General features: G+C 46.6%; 2 protein-coding genes and 2 pseudogenes across 5 annotated transcripts; 3 read left to right on the top strand and 1 right to left on the bottom strand.

Moving 5' to 3' along the window:
* The first annotated feature begins 5,209 nt into the window (after window positions 1-5,209).
* On the top strand, window positions 5,210-10,357 carry LOC146191083 (uncharacterized). Of its 2 annotated transcripts, none has more exons than XR_014706601.1 (5): window positions 5,210-5,532; window positions 5,918-6,025; window positions 6,806-6,836; window positions 6,942-7,028; window positions 7,180-10,357. XR_014706601.1 is itself a non-coding variant. In XM_084601557.1 (5 exons), the coding sequence occupies exons 1-5, from the start codon at window positions 5,473-5,475 to the stop codon at window positions 7,186-7,188; spliced, it is 300 nt and encodes a 99-aa protein (XP_084457683.1). In that variant the 5' UTR covers window positions 5,215-5,472; the 3' UTR covers window positions 7,189-10,357. The 2 variants fall into 2 exon arrangements, 1 of the variants encoding a protein (XP_084457683.1); XM_084601557.1 differs by having other exon boundaries at window positions 5,215-5,532; window positions 6,801-6,836.
* LOC146191084 (U2 spliceosomal RNA) lies at window positions 6,395-6,550 on the top strand (annotated as a pseudogene).
* Window positions 8,714-11,438, bottom strand: LOC146191082 (uncharacterized; annotated as a pseudogene).
* A 2,210-nt stretch (window positions 11,439-13,648) lies between these two features.
* LOC146191081 (mitochondrial 2-oxodicarboxylate carrier) lies at window positions 13,649-21,143 on the top strand. Of its 3 annotated transcripts, none has more exons than XM_084601561.1 (3): window positions 13,649-13,753; window positions 14,910-14,987; window positions 18,843-21,143. In XM_084601561.1, exon 3 carries the CDS (start codon window positions 18,864-18,866, stop codon window positions 19,785-19,787), a length of 924 nt encoding a protein of 307 aa, XP_084457687.1. In that variant the 5' UTR covers window positions 13,649-13,753; window positions 14,910-14,987; window positions 18,843-18,863; the 3' UTR covers window positions 19,788-21,143. The 3 variants fall into 3 exon arrangements, with proteins under 3 accessions (XP_084457687.1, XP_084457686.1, XP_084457684.1); XM_084601560.1 differs by having other exon boundaries at window positions 18,834-21,143; XM_084601558.1 differs by lacking the exon at window positions 14,910-14,987 and having other exon boundaries at window positions 18,834-21,143.
* Window positions 21,144-23,005: the final 1,862 nt, after the last annotated feature.

Raw genomic sequence — 23,005 nt, 5'->3', positions numbered from 1 at the left:
GCAAGGACGAAGAAATAAAGAGCGTTAAGCAACAGGTGAAAAACACAGAAGGTAAAATGGTAAAATTTGGATAAATGCTATGGAAAAGAAACAGTGTGGAGCTATGCCGAAAGTGGGAAATGCAGTTCAGGAAGGAAGTTTTCTTTGATAACTCAAGAGGCAGTGCCCTACTTTTTGAAGCCAGATTAGGGTACCTTAGAACTCGCAGCTACAAAAAGAAATTTAACCATGAAAATTACGCATGCGCAGTATGTGGTAAATCCACAGAAACAATGAACCATATTATACTCGAATGTAATGGTATCCATCCGGAAGTCGATGCAGGCGCAATCACTCTTCCTGAACCTCTGGGGTTTAGAGATATCAGTGGCCGGGTGAATGAACCTGCGGTGGATGCTAGCAAAAAACTATTGGAAGATTGGTGGCTTAAAGCAGAAAGGTGGCATAATATTGGTAATGTAGAAATAAAAAATTTAATATATAGGGGAACAAAAATGAGCATGATAGCAACTGCTACCACCCTCTTTCAAAGGGGACGTTCCTATATTCCATCCATCCAGGATTGTGAGCACGACTGGTCTCGAGGGAGAGCACGCGCTCTCTCTCTCGAATCCGGCCGTGGTTCTAGTTCTAGTAACGCTATAGTGTTCTAGAATCTTCTAGGGCACTATACCATGGATGACACTCATGTGACACTCCACTAGGTCTGTTCGATTCAGCTGCACTCTTTGCACCAGTTCCGTAAAGTTCTGCGGCGATGCCGCAAGCGTTCAGCACCAGTTCCAGCAGTTCAGGTGCAGCATCGTCACCAGCTACTTACAAACGAATGGTAGAGTGCAGGCCGGACCGTCTGCTCTTGGCGTCGCCAACAAGCTGCGACCGGCTGTGTGCAACATCGCGTCAGCGGACGCCAACGTTCCGGTTAACTTAATGAATTTTCAAATAGCACATGACAACGAAGTTTTGACATTATTCAGCCGCGACGCTTTTGGCCTGTGCTTTGTCATAAACGGCACTTGTCAACGAGAACACGATCGAGTTCGCCAAGGTATCGGCTACGCATACTCAAGAATTAGACACACGTATGCGGTGTGATGCATGCTGATATATTTCAATCATGACCATATGCGCTTCAATCGCCGGCTGCCGCAAAAGGCGCATATATATGCATTTGCACAAGACGTACTTAATGCGATGTGGTATACTTGAAAATCTTCATGTTTCTTTATTCATTCATGAATATGCGATGCATATATTTACAAAAGCCGACCGCATATGTGGTCGGCTATCTGGGAATTATATTGCCACTAACATCAACCGGCGCCAAAATGCTAAATAAGATCAATTTTCAAACAGCACATCGAAATGAAGCGAACCAGCCTCGATCGATGTATGTGTATGCGCACCATGCGGTAGCTGGCACGAAGCGCAAATAACAAACTTCGATCATGAAGTCAGCATGAACCATAACGCATGCACGTGCTTGCTTGCTTGGTAGACATGGTTTGAAGTACGCGTCGTCGTTTCTTTGGCAAACACGGGTACCGTTCTCGTTGACGAGTGGAATAAGGGTCGCTTCGCTATTTATCACAACACGCAAGCCATCGTCGCGCAAGCTGTCGTCTGCTTTCATGCGGCGGCTGCAGCTGCACCATTTCGGCACTGACCGCTGAGGAGGTGCACAGTTTTGCTGAACTTTTCGTGAACTCGACTTGCGCGACGTCTGCATTTTTTGAAACGAACGGCGTGGTGCAGAGGGCGCCATCTTGCATCGCTGAAATAGCTGAAACGAATTATAGTGCCTAGAATATACTGGCTAGTGTGCCGTGCGGAGGGCTCTCTCAATGGGAGGAGGTGGCCGCGCCGGCGATGCCATCCAACTTTGGCCGCCAGGGGCGCTGCTCATCGTAAAGGTGCCATCGACGCCGTCGGCCCCCGGCGCGCCCTTGAATTGCCGCAGCTGCGCTGGCCGAGCCATCAGTGGGTTCGAGCGTTTTGGACGCGTCTACGCTGTTCTTTTGTTTTAGTCGTTCTGTTTCTTGCATTCATATGAGATAATTAAATTTGCAACGACTAATGATGCTAAAAATAAAGCATCAGGGCAGGGAAAAGACATGTTTCGTGTCGCTCTGTCGGAGTGCTACCGTGCTACCGCTCGAATCAGGACTAGGTTTCTATGTTCGGTGTGCCATCGGACCCTGCGCAGCGTGCGTGGTGGAAGCGGCTGATTAAAATACAGGACCGCAAGTTGACTTCAACGTGTGTTGTCTGCCAGAAATATTTTGAGGAGAGCTACATCGAGAGAACGTTCAAAGTGACAGTAAACGGCATCGTCAACGAGGTCGCTAGAGATAGACCACGAATTAAGCCCGAAACCGTGCCAACGCTATTCGACCATTATCCGAACCATCTTCTGCCTAAGAAGACATCGAAAAGAAAGTTGAGGAACCTCTGTGACCAACCGGCCGCTAAACGACAAAAACGCAGTGCCGTAATGCCAGTGGTGCAGACGACAGCCATGCACGCACCGTCAAGGATGTTTGACAATGCTTCCAAGGAGCTGGCAGCAGAAGAGCCGAGCGAGAACTCATGCCCGCAGCAGCAGACGTGCAGCTTTGAGCCTCGGGATCCGTTTGACTCAATTTACATACCTGCAACTATTGGACCAAATTAACCGAAGCACCTGCTGGATCTGTAGCCTACGCGCGTTATCGAGCCTAAAAAAAAAAAAAAAAAAAAAAAAAAGAAAGATCTTTGTCACTTTTTACACAGAAAAAGTGATAACTTTTAGAAGCCTGAACGCAGTTCTGTGGACACTACAGTGTATATTCTCGGAAAAGAAAAAAACAAGCGCGTACAATACAACAATATCTAAAGCTGAAGATAGAGCTATATAGGTAGAGTGCACTGGAGGGCCTTTGTTCCGAATGTGGCCTGCAACCAGCTGATTCAGGAAGCACATATCATTCATGGGAATATATTTTGCAGAAAAAGTGTCGCTTGACCGTCAACTCTGAAGGGGTTAGCTGTGCTTAATGCAAATACCAGCGGAGGCTTACACAAGATGCGCAGAAAGAAGGAAAAAGCATGCAACTAGCCAAATAAATGCTGCAACATTTCTCGCGCTCTGAGAAGAGCTAAGAGAAAACTGGCATGGAGCGCAGAACAAGTGGCTCTATTGAAAGCGCAAAATGAGGAGCTAATAAGTGAGTCAGTGGTTAAAGCTTTTTTTTTTTTTTTTTTTTTTTTTTTAATCCCGCGCGTGACCTAGACAATCGTGACCGTACAACAACCGCTCAGCTGCTGAAACCGCGAAGCCGAAACTGGTGAAGAAAGTAAAATTAATTATAAATTACTTAGCGGTGGTAAGCGAGAAACCACGTGGAGAATTATACAGGAATATCTAGCGCATCATTAGCAAGTGACAAAAAAAAAATACCACCAAAAATTGGTATCAGACTACTTTAAAATTATTGCGGTGTCATATGTGCGGCCTTTCTCCAAAACCTTTAGCGGTGCATTTCTATATTTTTACTTGTTTATTGTTGCTGCGCCTTTTTGCTCAAATTTTACTATATTGTAGACTTTGTAAAAAAAAAAGAATCAGTGATACAATCACCACTTTTGTTTCTTGCCTTTCCTTCTGTTACAAAAGAAAGCACACCGCATAATAATCATTTATGTATGAAGCAACAATTAAGTGACTTCCTAATAAAACAAATGAATAAAGAGTAAGAACAAAAACTGAAGTCAGATTCAGACTGCTTGTGTTTATTGTCGCATGCGATCTTTGAAAACATGCGCGCGTGCAATATATGTTACGAAAAGGCAAGATCGCCCTTCTTTTCTGTAGCATATATGTGACGCTATAAAACGTCACTAACCTGATATATATCACCTTAGCAATAAGCATGACTGAATTGCAGAAACGTCGACGTAACCTATCCGAAAGCATGAGGCCCGTATACGTATTGACGTTCGTAGCACTTGACTGCGGCATCGCGATATACCATGGACCATAAAAGACCGAAGAGTAAATAAAATTCAAAGTTGGATTAATGAACAGTGTAAAATATTAAGGGTATTTTCTGATACCTGTGTCACACGGACAATAACAGTCGTCGTCGATCCGTTCCGGGTTAGATCGCGATTGAGAATATAGTTCCCATAATTCGGGACAACCACCTGGGCTGACTGAGCGCTCACTCAGAAGGAAGATGCATACGATACCTTACATCCGCAATCGCGATGCGTGGATCGCAATCGAGTGGCTCTAGATTAAATAAAATCGTCATCGGAATATTCCATAGCAATATATTGAATCCGGCCCGGACTCGATCGTTTAATCAAAGATTAACAAACTATGCAACCAACGTGTCAACTTTAGGTGGTTTTCTCAAATTTCTTCTCTCGCTGGATATCAGGAAGTCAATATGTGTTCTGCTTAAGACCTTATCCGGTTCAGCTGAATAAATAAAACAGATATATAGCAGACATGGACCAGACAGTATTTGTTAAACGCTTCCTCCAGCGCTATTTGAGCGTATGATTTTCTCCGCACAGTACTAGGACGGTATGAATGTCTTCCACCAAGACTGTTTTTAGACACAAAGTGCGCTTAAACCGTCAAGAGACAGGTTTCGCAGTGAAAAGCGCAGCGCGCTATCCGGACCTATATGCCGCCTATGCCGCCGAGGCCGCGAACGCGGAGCGATAACACCTTAGCTATTGGTAGCGTCGCCCCGCGGTGGCGGCGGGAAGGCATCACCGCGGCGGACACGCCAGCGCGCGCCCTCGGCACACTAGCCAGTATATTCTAGGCACTATAAACGAATGGTGAAGTGCAGCACCACGTGAACCAGTTCACGTAATGCAGGTGAAACGAACCGACCACCGTGAAGTACACTGCATAGAGTTAATACAAAGTCTTTGTAATACTATACCAATACAAAGTCTTTGTATTAACTCTATGGTACACTGCACAGAAAAATCGCTGGCGACTCTAGCGGCTTCTGTTTTTTCAGCGGCAAACACTCCGATCACTAAAATGCATTGGTACCCATCGAGAGTAGAACGCAGTATATAGTGCATTAAATTGCTATATTTTGCCAATACTAGAACTGAAACAATTATTATCGCCTTTGGCGCGAGTTTTCTGCGCACGTGCAAAGCCCTAGCGGCGACTGATAAACACACATTGAACGGCGCATGGCCTCTGAGATCTGGGAGTAATTTCGGAGGCCATGGACGGCGTCGACGGCGTTTCTTGTCGTGCATGGAGGCTGGCGACGCGGTGACCTAAACAGGCTTTGTTAAACTAGAGTTAAACGATGCCAACCACGTGTGCCGCGTACGGTTGCCACTCTCGGGGCGTGCCGGGATGTAAGACGCGGTTTTTTAGGTTTCCTTCGGCGAGCCGCGACAAGCAACGGCGTGAAGCTTGGATTAAGGCAACCAGGCGTCAAGACGTGAATGGTCGACCTTGGCAGCCGACAGCTTACTCTCGACTGTGTGAAAAACACTTCGTTACAGGTATGCATGCATCTAAAGGAAATGTGCACGATGAAAAGTATAGCTGCCGGAGTTTGCACCATAGCCGCAGTAGCATTTATTTGGTGCGAGTTTGTTGTTTGTGCGACGGGGCCTGACCACGATATTTTTGTCGTTCGTTTTCATTATATGCGAAGGGGCCGAGTAGCGCAGATATCACAGGCGACTATATGTGCTATACCGTAATATTTAGTATGTTTTATCGTGACTGGCGCCTTACTAGCAAGAAAAGAAAATACGGCGTTAGTTTTGATGCACCGCCGTTCGCGAGTCGAATGGTTGAGCCGGTCATGATTTTGCCTTGTAGTAACAGTGTTTTTGCCGCTTGGCGCTCTTTCATGACGGTCAGTATTTTTTAACCTTACAGGCTCGCCTTCGTTTTCTCCAAGGCACCCAGATTTTGTCCCTTCGGTGTTCGTTTACAACAGTGAGACAAAGAACGCCGCCAAAAAGGTGCTTGATGCCTCCACAGCAGGTAGGTCTTTTGCGGAAACGAAACGGTACTCGTGTAGTAAAAACAGGGAAGTAAGCGTTATGAGATCACCATAGTACGGCACCGCGTTCGGCGCAGATGTTTACTTTTTAAGCACACCCAGTGTATTGGAAGATTGGTTGGTTTGTGGGGTTTAACGTCCCAAAGCGACTCAGGCTATGAGAGACGCCGTAGTGGAGGACTCCGGTAATTTCGACCACCTGGGGTTCTTTAACGTGCACTGACATCGCACAGCACACGGGCGCCTTGCTTTTCGCCTCCATCGAAAAGCTGCCGCCGAGGCCGATCCCGCGTCCTTGGGAACAGTAGTCGAGCGCCGTAACCACTGCGCCACCCCGGCGGGGTCAGTGTATCGCTTCTCGGCCTTTTGGCTAAGATCAAAGTGTAGCAGTGTATTGGAAGAGTCGCGTACATTTGTATTCATTTATTTATTTTAATTTTAGATACTACAGGCTCGCATGCTACTTCTTGTACATGGAAATATATTAGGCCTGGTACATAATGCCGATATATTTCGCGCGTCGGTGAGCAGTTTGAGCATATGACACTGAGGGTTCTTGTCTTGGTTCTGAGTTATCCACTCATTTGTATATTTTTCGGTGGCACGATTGCAGATAGCACATCATCCAGACATAAACCAAAATACTTTTCATTATCAATTTTCAATTTTAGTATTTTAGCAGTGATTTTGCCAGCATGCTTTTCATTCGGGTGTTTCCTTTTATTGATTTAGTGGCTTCCACTCTATATTTTTCAGAGCAGAACGAAGAAACAAACAGCAAGTTTTCAAGAGGTGAGAGCAAGATTTTTACAAAGGCGGTGCGCAGAAATGTAGCACAGCATACTGGCTGTGGTACACTGCTAAAACAAAATGATAAGATTCTTATTATTTGTTAAGGTGGGCAAGATAGCATGGACAGCGACACGAGTACCGCCAGTTGCAGCACTAATACTGACCGGACTGGAATTGGCAGTTCAAACACAGGCAAGTACTCCGTGGTACATAGTGCATTCAAAACAAGGATGCTAAAAGAGACCTGAAATAAGGACTTTTTGGTTTGTTGAGTGAATTTATGGATGCACCATGGAACATCACTGTGCTCATGCTGTCTCTACATCTGTGTAAACTTCTGCAGATGCTGTAGGTGGGCCCGAAGAAAGTGAAGTTGCTGCTTCATTGCTGTTGCTTCACAATGCACCAGCAGCCAGCAAGGGGCAGAAAGAACCTCTCCACGCAAGTGAACTGAACACCCTACTGACCGAGATTGCCAGTTTGAAAAAAAAAAACCAGCAGTTGGAAGCCAAATGCAAAAGGCTGGAGTTTCGCAGTGTCTCAGTGGATACTGTGCACCCAGACTCTTTTAAATTTTATACAGGACTGCAGTGCAAGGCCCAGTTTGATGCATTATACAAACACATAGAGACAAATGCTAAGCAGATGGCTTTTTGGGATGAAAAGCAGCAGGCAAAAGGAAGGAAACTGTCAAAAAGAGAAGAGCTGTTTATGGTTCTTTACAGGCTTCGGACAGGTGTGTGTGCCGAAGAGATCGCAAGAATATTTGGAATATCACAATCAGCACTGAGTGACATTTTTCGCACATGGGTTAATTTTTTGGATAAAGAGTTGTATGCGCTGCTGAGATTTCCCAAATTAAATGAAGCGCAAAGGCACATGCTACGCTCATTTGCAGATTTTCCTAACACTAGGGGTTTGTTGGATTGTACTAAAGTTAAGAAGTCCTCGAGGCTGACTGCTCAGAGGCAAACTTCCGCCTTATAAGCACTATGATACTTTCAAAGTGCTTGTAGGTGCCACACCTGATGGTTATGTTTTCTTTCTTCCTGACTTGTGGAGTGGCCATGTCAGCGATACTGAAGTTCTTCAGCAAAGCCACTTGTTGGACCACCGAGACCCTGGTGATAGTGTTATGGTTGACAAGGGCTTCCGCTTGGATACCATTTTACCGTCAACAATCCCAGTGTACATACCCCCATTAAAAAAGGGAAGCTAGCTTCCAGCAACTAATGCCATTGCAACACGAAAACTTGCCGGGGCTAGAATTCTCATTGAGAGAGTAATACGGCGCATCAAAGAGTTTCACTTTTTAGACGAGCCAATTCCATTAACATGCTTGATATTGCCAGCAGCATATTTAGGACTTGTGCTCTACTGTCCAACTTTCAGATTCCTATAATTGCGCGTCAGTGAGCTCCAATTGGACATGGTTGGGAAACTTGGAAATTTTCATCAGCTGTTGCAACAGTAACCTCAGATGTTCAACCCAATTGGTCTAAATGAAACTGAACCTATGACACCTGTCATAGCCTATATGTCACTTTTGGATTTTAAACCCCACAATTTACATTTTCTTACATCAGACTTAAAAAGCTTGTCAAAGACCTGCAGCTAGTGCATGAGACCAAAACAAAAAAAGAGTAACTGGTTTGTTATGTATTAAGCTATTTAATTCAGGTGAAGAAAGAACTGTACATTAATGAACCAAAGAGAAGTTTCACCGGGTTTACACAGAACATCTGCAAATAAAATTAGAAGAAAGCTAACAGCACAAATTCGTACTTTCTTTGACATTATGCAGCTCATTTTCTTGCCCCATGTAAAGGAAGCCCCCCACTTTACTGTTCCTGTCAGGTTCTCTGGCACTATGCAGTTCATGTAAAAATTAGACCCGGCAAAATTTCCTGCTCCCACATGGCTTGTTGAAAAAAAATTTTCTTTGAGACTTGTACATCTGCGGCATTTGTCCATGCAACGAAATCACACGACTTTAGGCCTGTGACGCCCATCATGCCCTGAACCTGATAGTAATAAGCATGTTTTTTTTCCTTTTTAGCTCGACTGCACCATTAATTATTTGGTAGCAGAATTTCTTAGCAAGTGCTGCTTCTCTGACATCCTTGCCTTTGAAGGCAAATGGACATCTATCAGAAGAAGCACCAATGAGTGGTTATGGCAATGTACATGCAGCCCAGTGTACCCGACAGAAATTCTTCTGCCCCTGGAGGTCATAACCTCTTGTATGCATCCACTGCATCTTTTTCATGGTAGCTTCCATAACGCATTGCCTCTGTACACACTTGGCGAGGGTAAAGTATGTCTTTTACCACACCGTCAGGCTTATGGCACCGTAAAATCCTGTGGAACATTGATGTTGTCGGATGTCCAGTGCACTCCACATGCCACGCCTCACTTTCCGCTTGGCCTATAGTCGACTCCAGGATGGCAGCTCATGTCATCTATAGTAAGTGGTTGGATAGCTGCAAAAAAGATGTGCTAATAATGTAAAACCAACCAGCACATTCCATGCAAATGATGTTGAGGTATTACAGTTGGTCAAGGTACCATGTGAGGCTAACAGTGGCTGTTTGTAATGATTGGGTATCTATTTCTCAGCTGTGCAGTGGACCACTTGGTACCCCTTTAGCTTTTAATCTGTGTAAGGAAAAGACAACTGCTATTCTCGCCTCTCGAGACCTTTTGCTTCACTACATGGCTGGGAAGTAAACTCCATAGTTTAATTTTGGCAGTGATGCTACTTGTGGCACATGTGTGTTTGGATGTGCACATTCATTCATTTCCTTACCATCAAATGTTTTTTAAATGAGTGCTTGGCTTGAGGCGCTCAAGAGATCCTCGTTGTCTTGAATGTGCGGTGTGCTATTTATTATCTTCAAGGTTTTACGCACCTTCAGTTTGGTCTGTGACCTGAAATGAACTCCCCAGTGAGAAAACAGTGTTGAAAATGCAGTTCAAACCTGTTCACCAAAGCATATCACGAATAAAAAAAAAAAAAAAAATGCTGTGTGGGCACAGAAGATGATGGTCATTGATGTTTATATATAATCAACAGCCAAATTTTGTTTACCTTGAGCTGTCAGACATGTTACACTAAAGGCTGTGTTGTTGAATAAATTATTTTTGCTAGTGTAAATTCTCTAATTCCTGGGTTTTTTTCTTTGTGCTTGGACTGGTGATGTCCTCCACTATGTGTCACCCACATTTCTTACTTGGCAGATGCACTCAAGCACATAACTGGTGAATGCACAAAGGATTAGACGCTTCCTCACTTGAACAGGTTGGTGAATAATACAACAGTTGGTAATTCTAATGCGCTGGAGCACTGAAATTATATTTTTTTTTGTTTTCTTTATATATTTTTTTTTCCTGCATGCAACTTCGGGTAATGAATGCCCTTCTGCTTAGTTCTATACTGCCTGATTAGGTGTACATGAGCAGTTTTAAAACCTGTACCTATTTTTATACCAGATAATGTGCAAATAAAATATGTACGTTTTTTACAGTGTACTGTTGTTTTGTGTAGCACAGCGCAGGATGAGGCAGTTCGGTAAAGCTTCTTGCAGTGCATGTAAGAGGCCAGTGGGATCTGCTGGTTCTTTACCAGGGGTCGGATTGTAGCACAATTTCCTTCTCCCACTTTTACGGGAAGCAATATCTGAGAGTGACATTGATGGTTCTGTCTTTTTTGCTGAAATAAATGAATAATCATTAAAAATAATGAGTGAATAAGAAATTATTTCCATTAGTTAAAATTATTTCCATCCGCTTTCTGCAGTTTATAATCTGCATTGACAGTCCATATACGAATTTACTTTGCATTTCATAGAAACACAAGCACAGCTGATGGATTCTAGGGTATTCCCATTAAGGCTTTGTGATTTAGCCTTAGCCGTCTCTACGCGACAGCTTCTCTATTATTTAGGTAATATCTGGCGGGGAACAGTCTACGACCCAATTTATAATGGGCGATGATTTCCCCGTAATTGCAGACGCTCATCGTATGCCCAGTGTTCGAGGGGCTCGACTAGCTCGACGGCTACCCGGAAGTGGAGAGCTCGGGCTAGCTCGTGAGCCGCCTCGTGAGCGGGTGTCCAAATTAACTGAATTTTCCTATTCAGCGTTCTTTAGGTGGGAATTTTGGCTGCCTCCGGCGATATCCTCCCCTTTCCAAAATTTTGGATGGCAGTTTTGCTGTCGCCAATTATGAACTTGGCTTCCGTTCCTACGCATGCTAGCGCTATCGCAACTTCCTTGGCTGCCGCGGATACCGGTGCCCCTCGGCCGTCGACTACCGACTACCGAGGCTACCGCCGCACCTGTTCTGCCACTTGCCGTATCAACATAGACTACTTCTTTCGCTCCCTTGTTCTTGAACCGTCGCTCTAGAGCTTCGGCTCGTTTAACCCTTCTAGAGCCAGGGACAGCCACCCTTCCGTCACGAATGCCATGGGGAAAGACAAATGCTCTCCTCCGTCTTCTCTTTTCTCTCGCTTATGTATCCTCTCCGTTGTCATTTCGTCCGCTTGTCGGTAGATGCCGCTAGTCTCTCAGCTTCTTACATGCCCCATCTTTTCTCATCCTCCATCCACGTTGCTGAGTCTCACACTGGGAGTCTCTAATGACCAGTGCTACAAACCGAGGCCCCAGTGCTATGAAGAGGATTACGTTTCAAGGACTTTTTTTGCCTTATAAATGTATCTCCCGTGTTGTAAGGGGGCACCCAAGTGACACGCAGGCCCCACTATTTGTACATATGGCAATAAATGTTTCTACCACCACCACATTTTGCTACGTTTTGGGCATAAAATATGCAATTTTTGAGCGTACGTTTGGGATATATGCTGTCCTAGCCTCCTAGGAGAAAAATGCTTTTAGATCAGTCACCGCGATGCACCTCACTAGATCAACGATAGAAGTTCAGGGTGGCCTCAGAGGATAGTCCGCGATATGGATTTGAACCAGCGACGTATGAACCTTCGATTGCATGCCGTTAATTGTAGAGTATACATGTCCACCAGGGAGTGAGGCAGATGCTGCGCTTTCATTTCTTCAAATACCAGCTTAAACAAAAACTACAAATCGCGAAAGGAACAGGTGGTGCAAGGCGGCGCTATCGTGTCTACTCTTAAAACGAAGCTTCAGAGTCCACTTTTTTCTTTTTTTGCATTAACATTGTAGTGCCGGTTTTCAGTGAGCACAAATACATGTCATAAATCACTTATTTTCACAATTTATATGCAGCTCTGCGAAAGGTGTGGGAGATCTAGGCCAATCATAATGATGCGCACAATTATTGCGCAAGAATTGTGATGCGAGGTGGAAAATTGTATATCATTGATCTAAGAGCCGTTTAAGGTATTGAAGCACCCTAAGAGCCACCTGTGGGCGAGGCGAGGATACACTCTAGGAAAAGCGTATCTATATCTACATCTGGGCATGTTGCTACGCGACCACGTAAAGACGTCGACGTCCTTTTTGATTGATTGATAAACAATTATTAGGGAAAATTGGGGTTAGGGGTAGTGGGTTAGGAAAGAGCAGTAGTCGGCAGTCCTCTGTCCATGAGTGGCCTCAGCAACGGTATGGTGGCTAGCAGCGGCTCTGGCCCGCTGCACCAGCATGAGCTGATGCTGTGCGGCCGACGTCCTAGCCCTCAAAGGAAAGTTTCACAACTCAAAGCCAGTGCATGAATGCGCTGCATGAGGAGCCCAATGCGTGATGGCAGGTGAGGACACCGTGGCCCTCTCTCATGTACGATAGCACGATAGCGCACACACAACTGTGGACACCACAAGGCCACCACCACGGTGTAAGAAATATTACACCGTGGCCACTCGCTTTTCGATGGAGGCGAAAAGCAAAAGCGCCCGTGTGCTGTGCGATGTCAGTGCACGTTAAAGAACCCCAGGTGGTCGAAATTTCCGGAGTCCTCCACTACGGCGTCTCTCATAGCCTGAGTTGCTTTGGGACGTTAAACCCCACAAAACCAACCAACCAACCACCTAACATACAAAAACGAATCTAACGCACGAAGACGGATCGCGCCATCTGTGCGTCACATTAAGACTCGGTGGAGTTAATGACTTTATACAACACCAGATGGTGCTATATAAGCTGAAAGTTCTGGGTGAATGCGATTTCTAGCAAAGGTGCCGTTTTCCTGATGCCATTCAGTGATAAATGTTATCTGGGCAAGGCATAGACCTGCGTATAACTATTTGACCAGTGAAGTAGATAATGCATATGAACCGAGCCACGTACAATCCTTTGCTCACAGTTCCCGACGGTAATTGCGTAATCAAGCTTAAATGTCCGGAACGGTGACATAGAATGCCTGTAAATGGGCCTAAGCTCCGCTGCTGTGGCTCACATTCCTCGAAACGAACGAAGGTGCAAGACATGAATCAACAGACAAAAAAAAGAACAAATCGTCCATACGGCCGCCATGATCGTTTTTTTTTTTTTTTTCAATTTTTTTTTTTCATTTTTTCTCTCCTCGGCACGAAAGAAAACCAAAATAATATTTTGTTAAACTTCAGTACTAACATAAATTTCAGTCCAAAACAACGAGAACAAGTGGAAACATCAATATAAGGTATATATTCTGTTTGCATACCTTTTGCCCTTTCTTTTGATATATAACTCTGAATTTGATCTCGTTTTAGGGCTTTTACTAGAGTTTTTAACAAGTGGTCTTCCCGTCGTCTGCTCACATTCCGCTAGCAGACGACGGAAGCGCCTTGCTTCACTGCCGCGTAGCCGCGCAGCTCCCGTCAGAAAATAGTCACGTGACATCCGGAAAGGCTGCGAAGCGCGTCTCCCTCGCTCGCTGCCGTCCGTGTCTGCGGGCGCTGCCGTAACTGTAGCGGTGGGTTTGGCCGGCTGTTCACTCGGTGAGTGTTTGCTTTCTGCAATTACGAAACCCGATGCCGGTGCTTGCGAAAGCATGGTGCCTGCACCGGGCTTTCAACTTGTGGTCTGTGTACTTCCGAGACGTTAGAGACGTGACAACATCGGCGCGTGTCGCTGGATGCAAACAACGCAAGCGCTTTCCGGTTGACGCTTGCCGCAACGTTGGGCAGCAGGAGATCGTACCGTACCACACGTGTTTGTTATGGCGTTGAAAGCAGACAGGCAAGCGTCTATTTCGGGGCATATTGGCAGCGGAGGGCATGACCTTGACGCTGCGTGTGCTGACAGTCGGACCGATTTTGCAGTAGGTTGCAGTGCATCTGCCTAGATCTGTCGCGGCATTCCCAGAGCACCTTTTTCTACCGCCCTGGAGCTTCCAGCGTGCGCCAGCGTCACTCGCGATGACGAGGGTTGGAGCGTTGGAGCGCGCTGTTTACGACGGTGAAAAGTATACCTGCTCGTCTTGACGCTTGTGCCATTCGCGCGCGTCGCCTGCTAGCGTTTTAAAGCAGACCAACGTATTCAGTGCTTCAAAGCAGAGCACACTTGATAAATTTTGGCAATGCGCTTCTTTGCTTTGCTTGTTTGAAAAACGAACAATCGTGTGCTCTCTGAAGCAGTTACAAATCTACAAATTGGTAGCTCGTCACCGTCATATGTAGTCATGCAATATTTTACCTTGTAATGTCTTGTGCCTGCATGCGATAGATAGTTTAATCTTATTTTACTCAAATACTGTGCTGAAGCAACGTTACAACGTCCCTGTCTCCGCGATGAAAACTAAGTGCGGCAAGCGCAGTCTACCGTGGTCTGTAAATTCCCTCCTGATAGTGCTGCACGCGCCCATATATATGATCGCATTAATAGCGCGTCTTCCAAGATTTAGAGCAGTTTTTTCTTTCTTTCTTTTTTTTTTTTTTTTTTTTTTTTTTTAAGGACGGTGACTTAACCACGGTTACTGGAAACTTGCATGTTCAGTTGTGCATTGTTTCGAGCCCTTGGCCGCTCGTAAATCGCGCCAACGTGCTCTTGGCAAGTTATAAAGGAAACCATGCACTACTCGACAGCGATCACATATACGGCAAACGAAGCTGTCTGACTATAGCTCGTAAAGCATACCGAATTTTGAAAGCGCAGGTGATGACGAGGGAGGACTGAGCTGCACTACCGCCCTGCCCTGTCTTCTCCTGTCATCACAAGTGCTTGAAAAGTTCGGTAAGCGGTCCAATTCGTTTTGCTTCTATTGGTGTTTAATTAGAGCGCCAGTTACTTTGTTTTAGTGTCTACTCTTAAGACGAAGTTTCAGAGTCCACTTTTTCTTCTTCTTCTTTTTTTTTTTTTTCTTTTTGCATTAGCATTGTAGTGCTGGTTTTCAGTGAGCACAATACAGGTCATAAGGCCACGAGGAGTGCATTAGTCGAAGTCATCCGAACTCTAGTTGGATGACGAGGGGCTCTAGAACCGTTTTCCACGCCCCACACTGCATCATCCTTTGTGGCGTCTAGCGCATTGCTGATGATACATATACAAAAAAAAAAAAAAAAAAAAAAAAGCTTGGCGCACTCCCTCTTGTGTGTGTGTGGGGGGGGGGGGGGGAATATTTCTATTCTGATGGTACCCAGTCGCAGACTGTTGGTATATTCCAGTATATCAAAGTGCGTGCTTATTGAGTCCACTGTTGGGGAATCAGCAATAACTTCTCTGGTACACTAACGAGCGGCTCTGGCCAGAATATGCATATTACAAAGATAGCAGAAAGCCTGCGCCATGCAGCGTGTCGCGCCACTCGCCAGTAATAGTAACGGGGTCTTCGTGTTCTTGAAAGCTCTGGAGGATGGCAGAGCCGGGTTTTTTTTTTTTTTTTTTTTTTTTTTTCGCCAACGGTGCGGTTTCAGTTAGCCCCAAGAATGCGGTCGCCTTCAATGGAGGCGGTATGCTAAAAACTTCCAAGTAGTGGGGCACGGGGGGGCGGGGGCGGAAAGGGAGGGGGGGGGGGGGGGGGGGGGTTAACCATTGGCCCTACACCACGGCGCGCCTAATACAACTGCAACTTTGAAGCCGATGTCTGGTGGGTTCATGATACTCGGAATTTTCCGTCTCGCGATTCCGACGGACATTTCGACCGTGCGGATGCTCGAGGGTCACCCGTCGAGCGCGTGCCGCCTCTCGACCAGATGAGTGAATTTGCCCCGATAAGCGTTGATACGCTGAGCAGCCTGCTTGTTGAACCAGTTGACAGCGCAGTAATGACGCCTGTACGTCTTCCGATAAACGTCCCTCTGGCCGCTCTGTAGCCACTCGTGGAGATACGGCTCCGACGTCCACCACCTTCATTGTCGAGGCCGCGCCAGCGCAGAGCGAAGGGAACTTGTCTGTCGTAGCGCTGTAACGCGTATCTTGCGCTCTTGACCAGCCGTAGTGGGACAAATAAGAAGGTTTGTTAAGGACGCGCAGCGCTCTTCTCGATGCTGTCTTCGTTACCGATCGTATCTCGGGGCAGCATAGTACGCCCTCTGTCGAAACCTTTTGTGTACATACATGACTTACTGAAAAGGTGCCCAAGGTGGTCATCGATGACACGTGCACGACCGCATGTCTGTATAAATAAGATGTATTTTAGTGATGCATTTTACCTCTCGGTCGTGACACAGCACGCGATACGCACCGGCAGGCTCTCATCTCAATTTTTATTTTTTGTGTTAATTTTTACAGTTGATATACTTCTGTTGAAGTTTCTCTACGTACAAAGAGCGAATAAGAAAGAATAAGAAACTACGGGAATGCATGGGAGCGTTGCCCACGATAACTGATTTTTGTTCTTTCAATTAGCCTCATACTGCTTACTGTGCTACGTTCTAAAGCGATGTTTATTGCCTCATAAAAGGGGTGTGTATAATGATTAGTTACTGGACTCTTACTACTAGTAGTTTACAGTGCCATGTGGCAGGGCTCGTAAACACTGTCAAGGTTGCGTCAAAATTGGTGTTTAAAATCGGCTTCTGAAGCTGTAAATCTGTGCAAAGTAAAGGCGATCTCCCGTCCTCACTTCTTGACAAGTTGTGATCCTCAGGGAATCAATGATGGCTTTAGGATACAAGCTAGAAGCGAAACATGCAGCCTGGTTACTTTTTGCAAAAACGGTACTAATATGCGACCATGGATGCATAGTTCTCTGGCAGACCCCTTTCCCGTAATTGCCTGTAGAGCTCCATTGGCTCGTACGACGTCACAAACAAACCTTCACGGGGCGCCCGTTTTCCTATCTTTCGTATCAAAATTGTGACGTAACCGTTCTTTGTGCAGCGTTCAGGATGACTTCATACCATTTCGCTTCTCGCCAGTCCTTGGTCGCGGAGGTTCCAACCCCCGTTCCTCAGGCCTGCGTGTCAGGAGCGGGGAGTAGGGGGCCTCCTAACTCGGTGGAAGATAAAGTTTTAATCATCATCTTCCCGTTTAGCATCCATCTGTTAAGTCGGAGGCTAGTTTGCGATGGGGATTCCAACGACGGCATATGTACAGCCTTTGTCAAAAGTGTAGAGCCCAGGGGGTCTGCTTCTTAGCCGTGTAGTGGCGCTGATTTAGCACCAGGGGAGGTCCTACCCATTGGAGAGGGTAGGGCTATCTAGTACACTGTAGTAGGGCAAACAATATTTCTACCATCAAGAGATTCGGAACACTGGAAATGCATTACAAGCCACACGAAGTGGTTCAGAAGCAGACCCCCTAGGATGCCTGAATTATCTCACCACGTGACCTAGCGCTGCGGACGCCGTCAGAAGAGAAAGAGCGTAGAGGGCGCTACTGGTCACCTGGTAGCCTGCGCCACAGGGTGAAGCGTGGGAGTGGGCGTCGCGGCAGCGCATCGCGCGAGCTTTCACTTTCAGAAACGCAGGCGGTCACAGGTGTGCTTGCTGAATTCTTAAAGCACATGATAATTTAAATATTTTTCTGTGTATCGCTATGTGACTTCGATTAACATTCTTTAGTTGCGTTTTACTCTGTTTCATCCGCCGCGGTAGCCTAATTGTCAGGGCGCTCGGCTACATTGAGCTATAGAGTATGTGCTCAAATCCTGCCGCGGCGGCCCCAGTCGAAACGCTGACGTGTTATGCTATGCTATTTTACTTTAAAGATCCCCAAGTCGTCTAAATTAATCCGAAGCCCTCTAATGCTGCCGGTATCACAGCTTCAGTCAATTTGGGACATAAGACCCCACATACCGCGCATCACTCATGCTATCTCGCCTACCTCTTTTACCTCCGACTGGAGGTATATGTCGTCTCTTATTCAAAACGCATTTACGGGCTTGTTGGTGAAACATATTGTGAAGAACAGCGCAAACAAAGACAAACACACTAGATCTGTATTCGTCGCTCTTCTTGTCTAGTGTATGTGTGTCTGGAATCACGCTTTTCACAAGTCTCCTACCCGTTGCTCTTTCCACGTTTTTATAACCGCGGGAACAGACATTGCTCTGTCTATACGCTTCAGTTACTGCTGTTCTAGCCTATTCCTGCGTTTGCTGTGCGCGAAGTGCTGTAGTTGAAGGAATGTTTCAATCTCGAACGATAACCGCTACATTGTGCGTGTGACTGAGTGCAAACTCGTGAACACCGCGTTGTGATACCGGCTTAGCTTTGGCATAGCGGAGGTATGAGTGCGTAGGCTTGTGTCAGACTAGGTTATGTCATAACGCACGTGCAGTTGTACGGTGTTAAGCAAGAGGGGAGGGGAGCACCTTCATGGGCGCGCGTGCAGCTGGCACACGCTAGCCTGATGCGAATGTACGCCGATAGCCACCGTTATGCTTAAACTTTAACAAAGAAAGTTCGTGTAATAACGCGAACTCACTTCCAATTTCTGGAAGAGTCTCTTATAGGCCGTTTCGCGCACCTGTAAAGTGAACTACCTCGCCTTTTTGTTTCTCTTGTTAATTGACTCGCGCACGCGAGAACGCCAAGCAACGAATACGGAGTTTCTTGGCGCTTTGTTTCGGTGAGGGTTGGTATGAAATATAGCATGCATAGTTCCCGACATCTTTTTGTCCTGCCTTTCTCTCAGACTGTGCAGAAGGGTGGCCATAGCAGAACCATGTCGGAACGCTCCGGCATTCGCAAGTTGGCGCGGGAAGCAGCCATCCAGATCGCGTCTGGCGGCTCGGCGGGCTTCGTCGAGATCTGCCTGATGCACCCCCTGGACGTGGTCAAGACCCGGTTTCAGGTCCAGCACAACCAATTGCTCGCTGCCGCCGGCGAGCACCGTTACACCTCCATCGCCGACTGTTTCCGACGCATGGTACGTTCCGAGGGCTTCTTGGCCATCTACAAGGGCATCCTGCCGCCTATCCTGGCCGAAACGCCCAAGCGAGCCGTCAAGTTTTTCACCTTTGAGCAATACAAGAAACTGTTCGCTTTCGGCGGGCCGCAGACGGCGGTCACCCTCTCTTTGGCGGGGCTGTTCGCCGGCCTCACCGAAGCCGTGTTCGTGAACCCGTTCGAAGTGGTCAAGGTGCGTCTACAGACAGACAAGCAGGTCGTCACGAGGCAGCCGAGCACCTTCACCGTGGCCAGAAACATCTATCGTGAGGCAGGGTTTGGCCTTCGGGGCCTCAACTTGGGACTGACTTCGACCATGAGTCGCAACGGACTGTTCAACATGTTCTACTTTGGCTTCTACTTCTCAGTCAAAGACAAACTGCCAAAGACGGACAGCGAAGCGGCAACCTTCGCCATGCGATTGGCCACAGGGTTCGTGGCTGGCACGGGAGCGTCCATGATGAACATACCTTTCGACGTGGCCAAGAGCCGCATCCAGGGCCCGCAACCCGGACCACCGGGATCAATCAAGTACAGGACATGTCTGCAAAGCGTGCGCACCGTGTACGTCGAGGAGGGTTTTTTCGCGCTCTATAAAGGCCTCGTGCCCAAAGTTCTGCGGCTTGGCCCAGGCGGTGCCGTCATGTTAGTTGTGTACGAGCACATGCACGAGTTTCTCAGGCAGAAGTTCCCTGGCTGATCGCGCCACGGACGTAGTTCAGAGTTGCCAGAATTTAGTTTGCGGAGTGCTGTGATTTGTTTTCAGGAGCACCTGTGGTTCTTCACTGAAAGTCCTGGCTGCAGACTGTGCCCCACGTCCCTTACGCGGGCTTGTCTTGTAGTGAAGTGCCTGACCTCGAACACTGCAGATGTTTAACGGTTCGAAACGCTGACCACAGTACTCTGAGAACATTTTCTGGTGGTTCTACTTTGTCCTTATGCCCGCAACCTGTTCATGTTGTCTACGAGAATGAAGCGGACTTCTCGACGGAGGTATACATAAAGTAGCATTTCCTGTGCTACTTAGAACTCTTAAGATTCACTGTGGCTCTCATTTGTGTTGGTACTGCTGTGGGAATGTTGAGGTTGTAGAAATAGGGGTACTCACGTTGTGTTCATTTTTTTTTTTGTCTGTATGAAAGGGATACTTGCGGAAATAAGAAAACTGTTCAAGTTCATTTTACCATTGCGAATACGATATGTTGCCAAGCAAAAGCTGAAATAAAAGGCTCACAACATGATGGGCATTGTTACAGCAGCATGTAGCTATTGGCATATTTTTCTTTGAGTAACTATAGCCATACTGGACTGAAAAAAAAAAAAAAATCATTGCTGGTATTGAACCTATTTAGAACTGCAACAAACCACTCATCGAGAACGAGGTCATCAATCATGACGTGCCATCGATACTTATGCTAGTCGATTGCGGTTCTTCAAAAGGTTGTTGCTACAGTGCGAATTCTGAGGCAGTGGTTATCAGACACCATATGTGTCGGATATCAACGTATTTACACGTATGCTGAGCCATGCTAGACCACTGTTCCTTTCTCGTCTCTAGGAATTGCTTTGCTGAAGAAAATGAAAATAAGGAAAGAAGTGGCGAGGTGATACCTTGCAGCTAACAGCAGCAACATTTTCAGCTTGCCACTGTCTTTAACCGCTTGCAGGAAGTTGCTGGTAACTTAATTGTCATCCATAAAAATTTGTTGAGAAAATGTTATACGTAAAAAAACTTTCCAGTGATTTCGACTGTATCGCGAGAGGTTCAGTTGAAGCATTGCATTCGCTGCGCTTTCTCATATTCGAAACCTGTGCACGTGAATTTCCCCTGGAACCTGGTTTAAAATGTCTGCAACCATTTTTCTTTTCTTGAAGTTGATGTTATTTTGCTCGCTTTGTTGACATGGAATGCGGTTCAGTGCTTTCTTCAGTGATATCACTCGGCTGGTCGCCAAAGTCGAGGGCCCCTTCTTTTCTGCACTGTCGAGCTCCTGCGGGATACAATGCTTCCATGTTGTGTACGATATATGTCTTTAAAATTGATGTCTAACCTGTTCGTTTTCCTCGTGCCTCCACTTGACTTCGCGGCACGAGTGCCGTGGTTATACGGGGTACGCGCGTCACGGGAGCCTGAGAAAGTATTTAAGAGCAAAATGATACGGGACGGTCATGCATGGCATCAATCAGCCAGCCGTGGACCTTGCTGATTATTTGTGCCTCTGTCTCAGCCTGCAACTACACGTCGCACGTTCAAAACTAGGCTTACGGAGTTTACAATCTGCAAACAGCATGCGCAATAATCGAAGAATGTGCAGATCAGGCGGCAAGTGGAAGGATTGTCGTTTGCAAGACCCAGTAGAGATGTGCAGGCTATGATTGCAGTAATTCGCTGTGCTGCAACGGTATACTATGTAACAAGGCGCCTTGCGCGGTAGGTATCACTTTGAGTAGCCTTAACTGTTCCATGAGGAAATACATGCATATAGTGTGGCACAGTGGGAGGAAATCGGGTTCAAGTAAAGGTTGGTTTCGACACTAGTGTCCGTGGTGTCGCAGCAGCTGCCTACGCTTACGACAAACGCGCCCTGCACGTAGAAGAGTGCGCAAGCTTTGCCGCTATTCTCAACCTTTCGTTTGATGGCCTTAGATGCCTATGCGCCAACACAACACGTTTTTTTTTCCTATTGAAAGCTGCGTAACTCATGCGCTCCTCGGGAGGCAACGGTCGGGGCACGCACGGGGCGTCGAAAAAGAGCGATGATTCAATCTGGCCATAAGCCCATGGTGGGTGCGGAAGCAGTGTCGACCGCTCTGGGTTTTTATGGGCGAGTAATGGGTTAAGGAAGAAATTAATAGAGTTTCAGCAATCACGGTCGAGGTGCAGACGACTGAAGAATACCTAGCATTCGACCTACGCCTCCAACTTTTATGGGAGGCAAGACACCCGTGACCAAATTAGGAAAGAAGCAAATCCACAACTGAAAACTCTGAGCTAAAATAGAGATCCATAAAACGGCAGGATCCTGCGCCGTCTCTCTGGCCAAGCAAAACGAATTCTCTATGCGACGGACTCCTGGGAAAATTGGTTTGGCTTGTGTGGTTTAACGTCCCAAAGCCAATAGGGCTATGAGATGCCGAAGTGGAGGGCTGCAGAAACTTCGGCCACCTGGGATTCTTTAGCGTGCACTGACATCACACACCACACTGGCGCCTTCTTTTCGCCTCCATGGAAAATCGGCCGCTGCTACCGGGATTCGATCCCGCATTCTCGAATACAGTAGTCGAGCGCCCTAACAATTGCACCACCACGGCCGGTCCAGGTCAAGGCACGAACTAGGATGTGGCAGATATTCTGACAAGATACTTAAATCCGCCTGAAATGCAGATGGAATAAGTAGGATTCCCAAATTCAGAATTAGAAGCTGATGATGGGAATAAGAGGTGGGAACGAAAGTTATGGCAGTGAAGACAGCTCCTGGTTCAGATCAGATAACAGAACTCCTGTTAAGCCGAAGTGAAGCCGACATTGACTCGGTATAGCGGAACACTTCAATAAATGCCACATGGGCAACCGCTAAGCTACCAGACTTGCATAAGGCTGCAGAAGTACGGTATATCCTCAGGTCCAGCAAACCCCCAACAGCACAAAATCTGAGACTCACATCACTAACTTCGTGCTTGGACAAACTATTCGAGAAAGTAGTCAACACGAGCCTGACCGTGTACCTAGAGGACAACATCTTCCCTGAGACTTAGTTCGGCTTTAAACAGCGTCCGCAGAAGCAGGACGCCCTTCTGCAGAGTGATATTAGAAAAAGAACCAAAGCGCAAACTAGAACCATATTGGTCTATAACTAAAGGGAACTGTCGACAGCGTCCTTCCAGCCAGACAAGCCATGATCGGCATATATGGGATCA

The sequence above is a fragment of the Amblyomma maculatum genome, chromosome 4 (genome assembly GCF_055883805.1).
Source record: "Amblyomma maculatum isolate TAMU_Amacu chromosome 4, ASM5588380v1, whole genome shotgun sequence".
Classification (NCBI taxonomy): domain Eukaryota; kingdom Metazoa; phylum Arthropoda; class Arachnida; order Ixodida; family Ixodidae; genus Amblyomma; species Amblyomma maculatum.
The sequence above is the reverse complement of the archived record's forward strand: the minus strand, read 5'-3'. Positions and strand labels throughout refer to the sequence as shown.

Bases quoted from the DNA above. Each gene is read 5' to 3' on its own strand.
- LOC146191083 (XM_084601557.1), top strand. From the start codon at position 5,473: ATGGTCGACCTTGGCAGCCGACAGCTTACTCTCGACTGTGTGAAAAAC. The intron at 5,533-5,917 runs GTATGCATGCAT...TTAACCTTACAG, and splicing joins TGAAAAACACTTCGTTACAG to GCTCGCCTTCGTTTTCTCCA. The intron at 6,026-6,800 runs GTAGGTCTTTTG...TATATTTTTCAG, and splicing joins GCTTGATGCCTCCACAGCAG to AGCAGAACGAAGAAACAAAC.
- LOC146191081 (XM_084601558.1), top strand. From the start codon at position 18,864: ATGTCGGAACGCTCCGGCATTCGCAAGTTGGCGCGGGAAGCAGCCATC.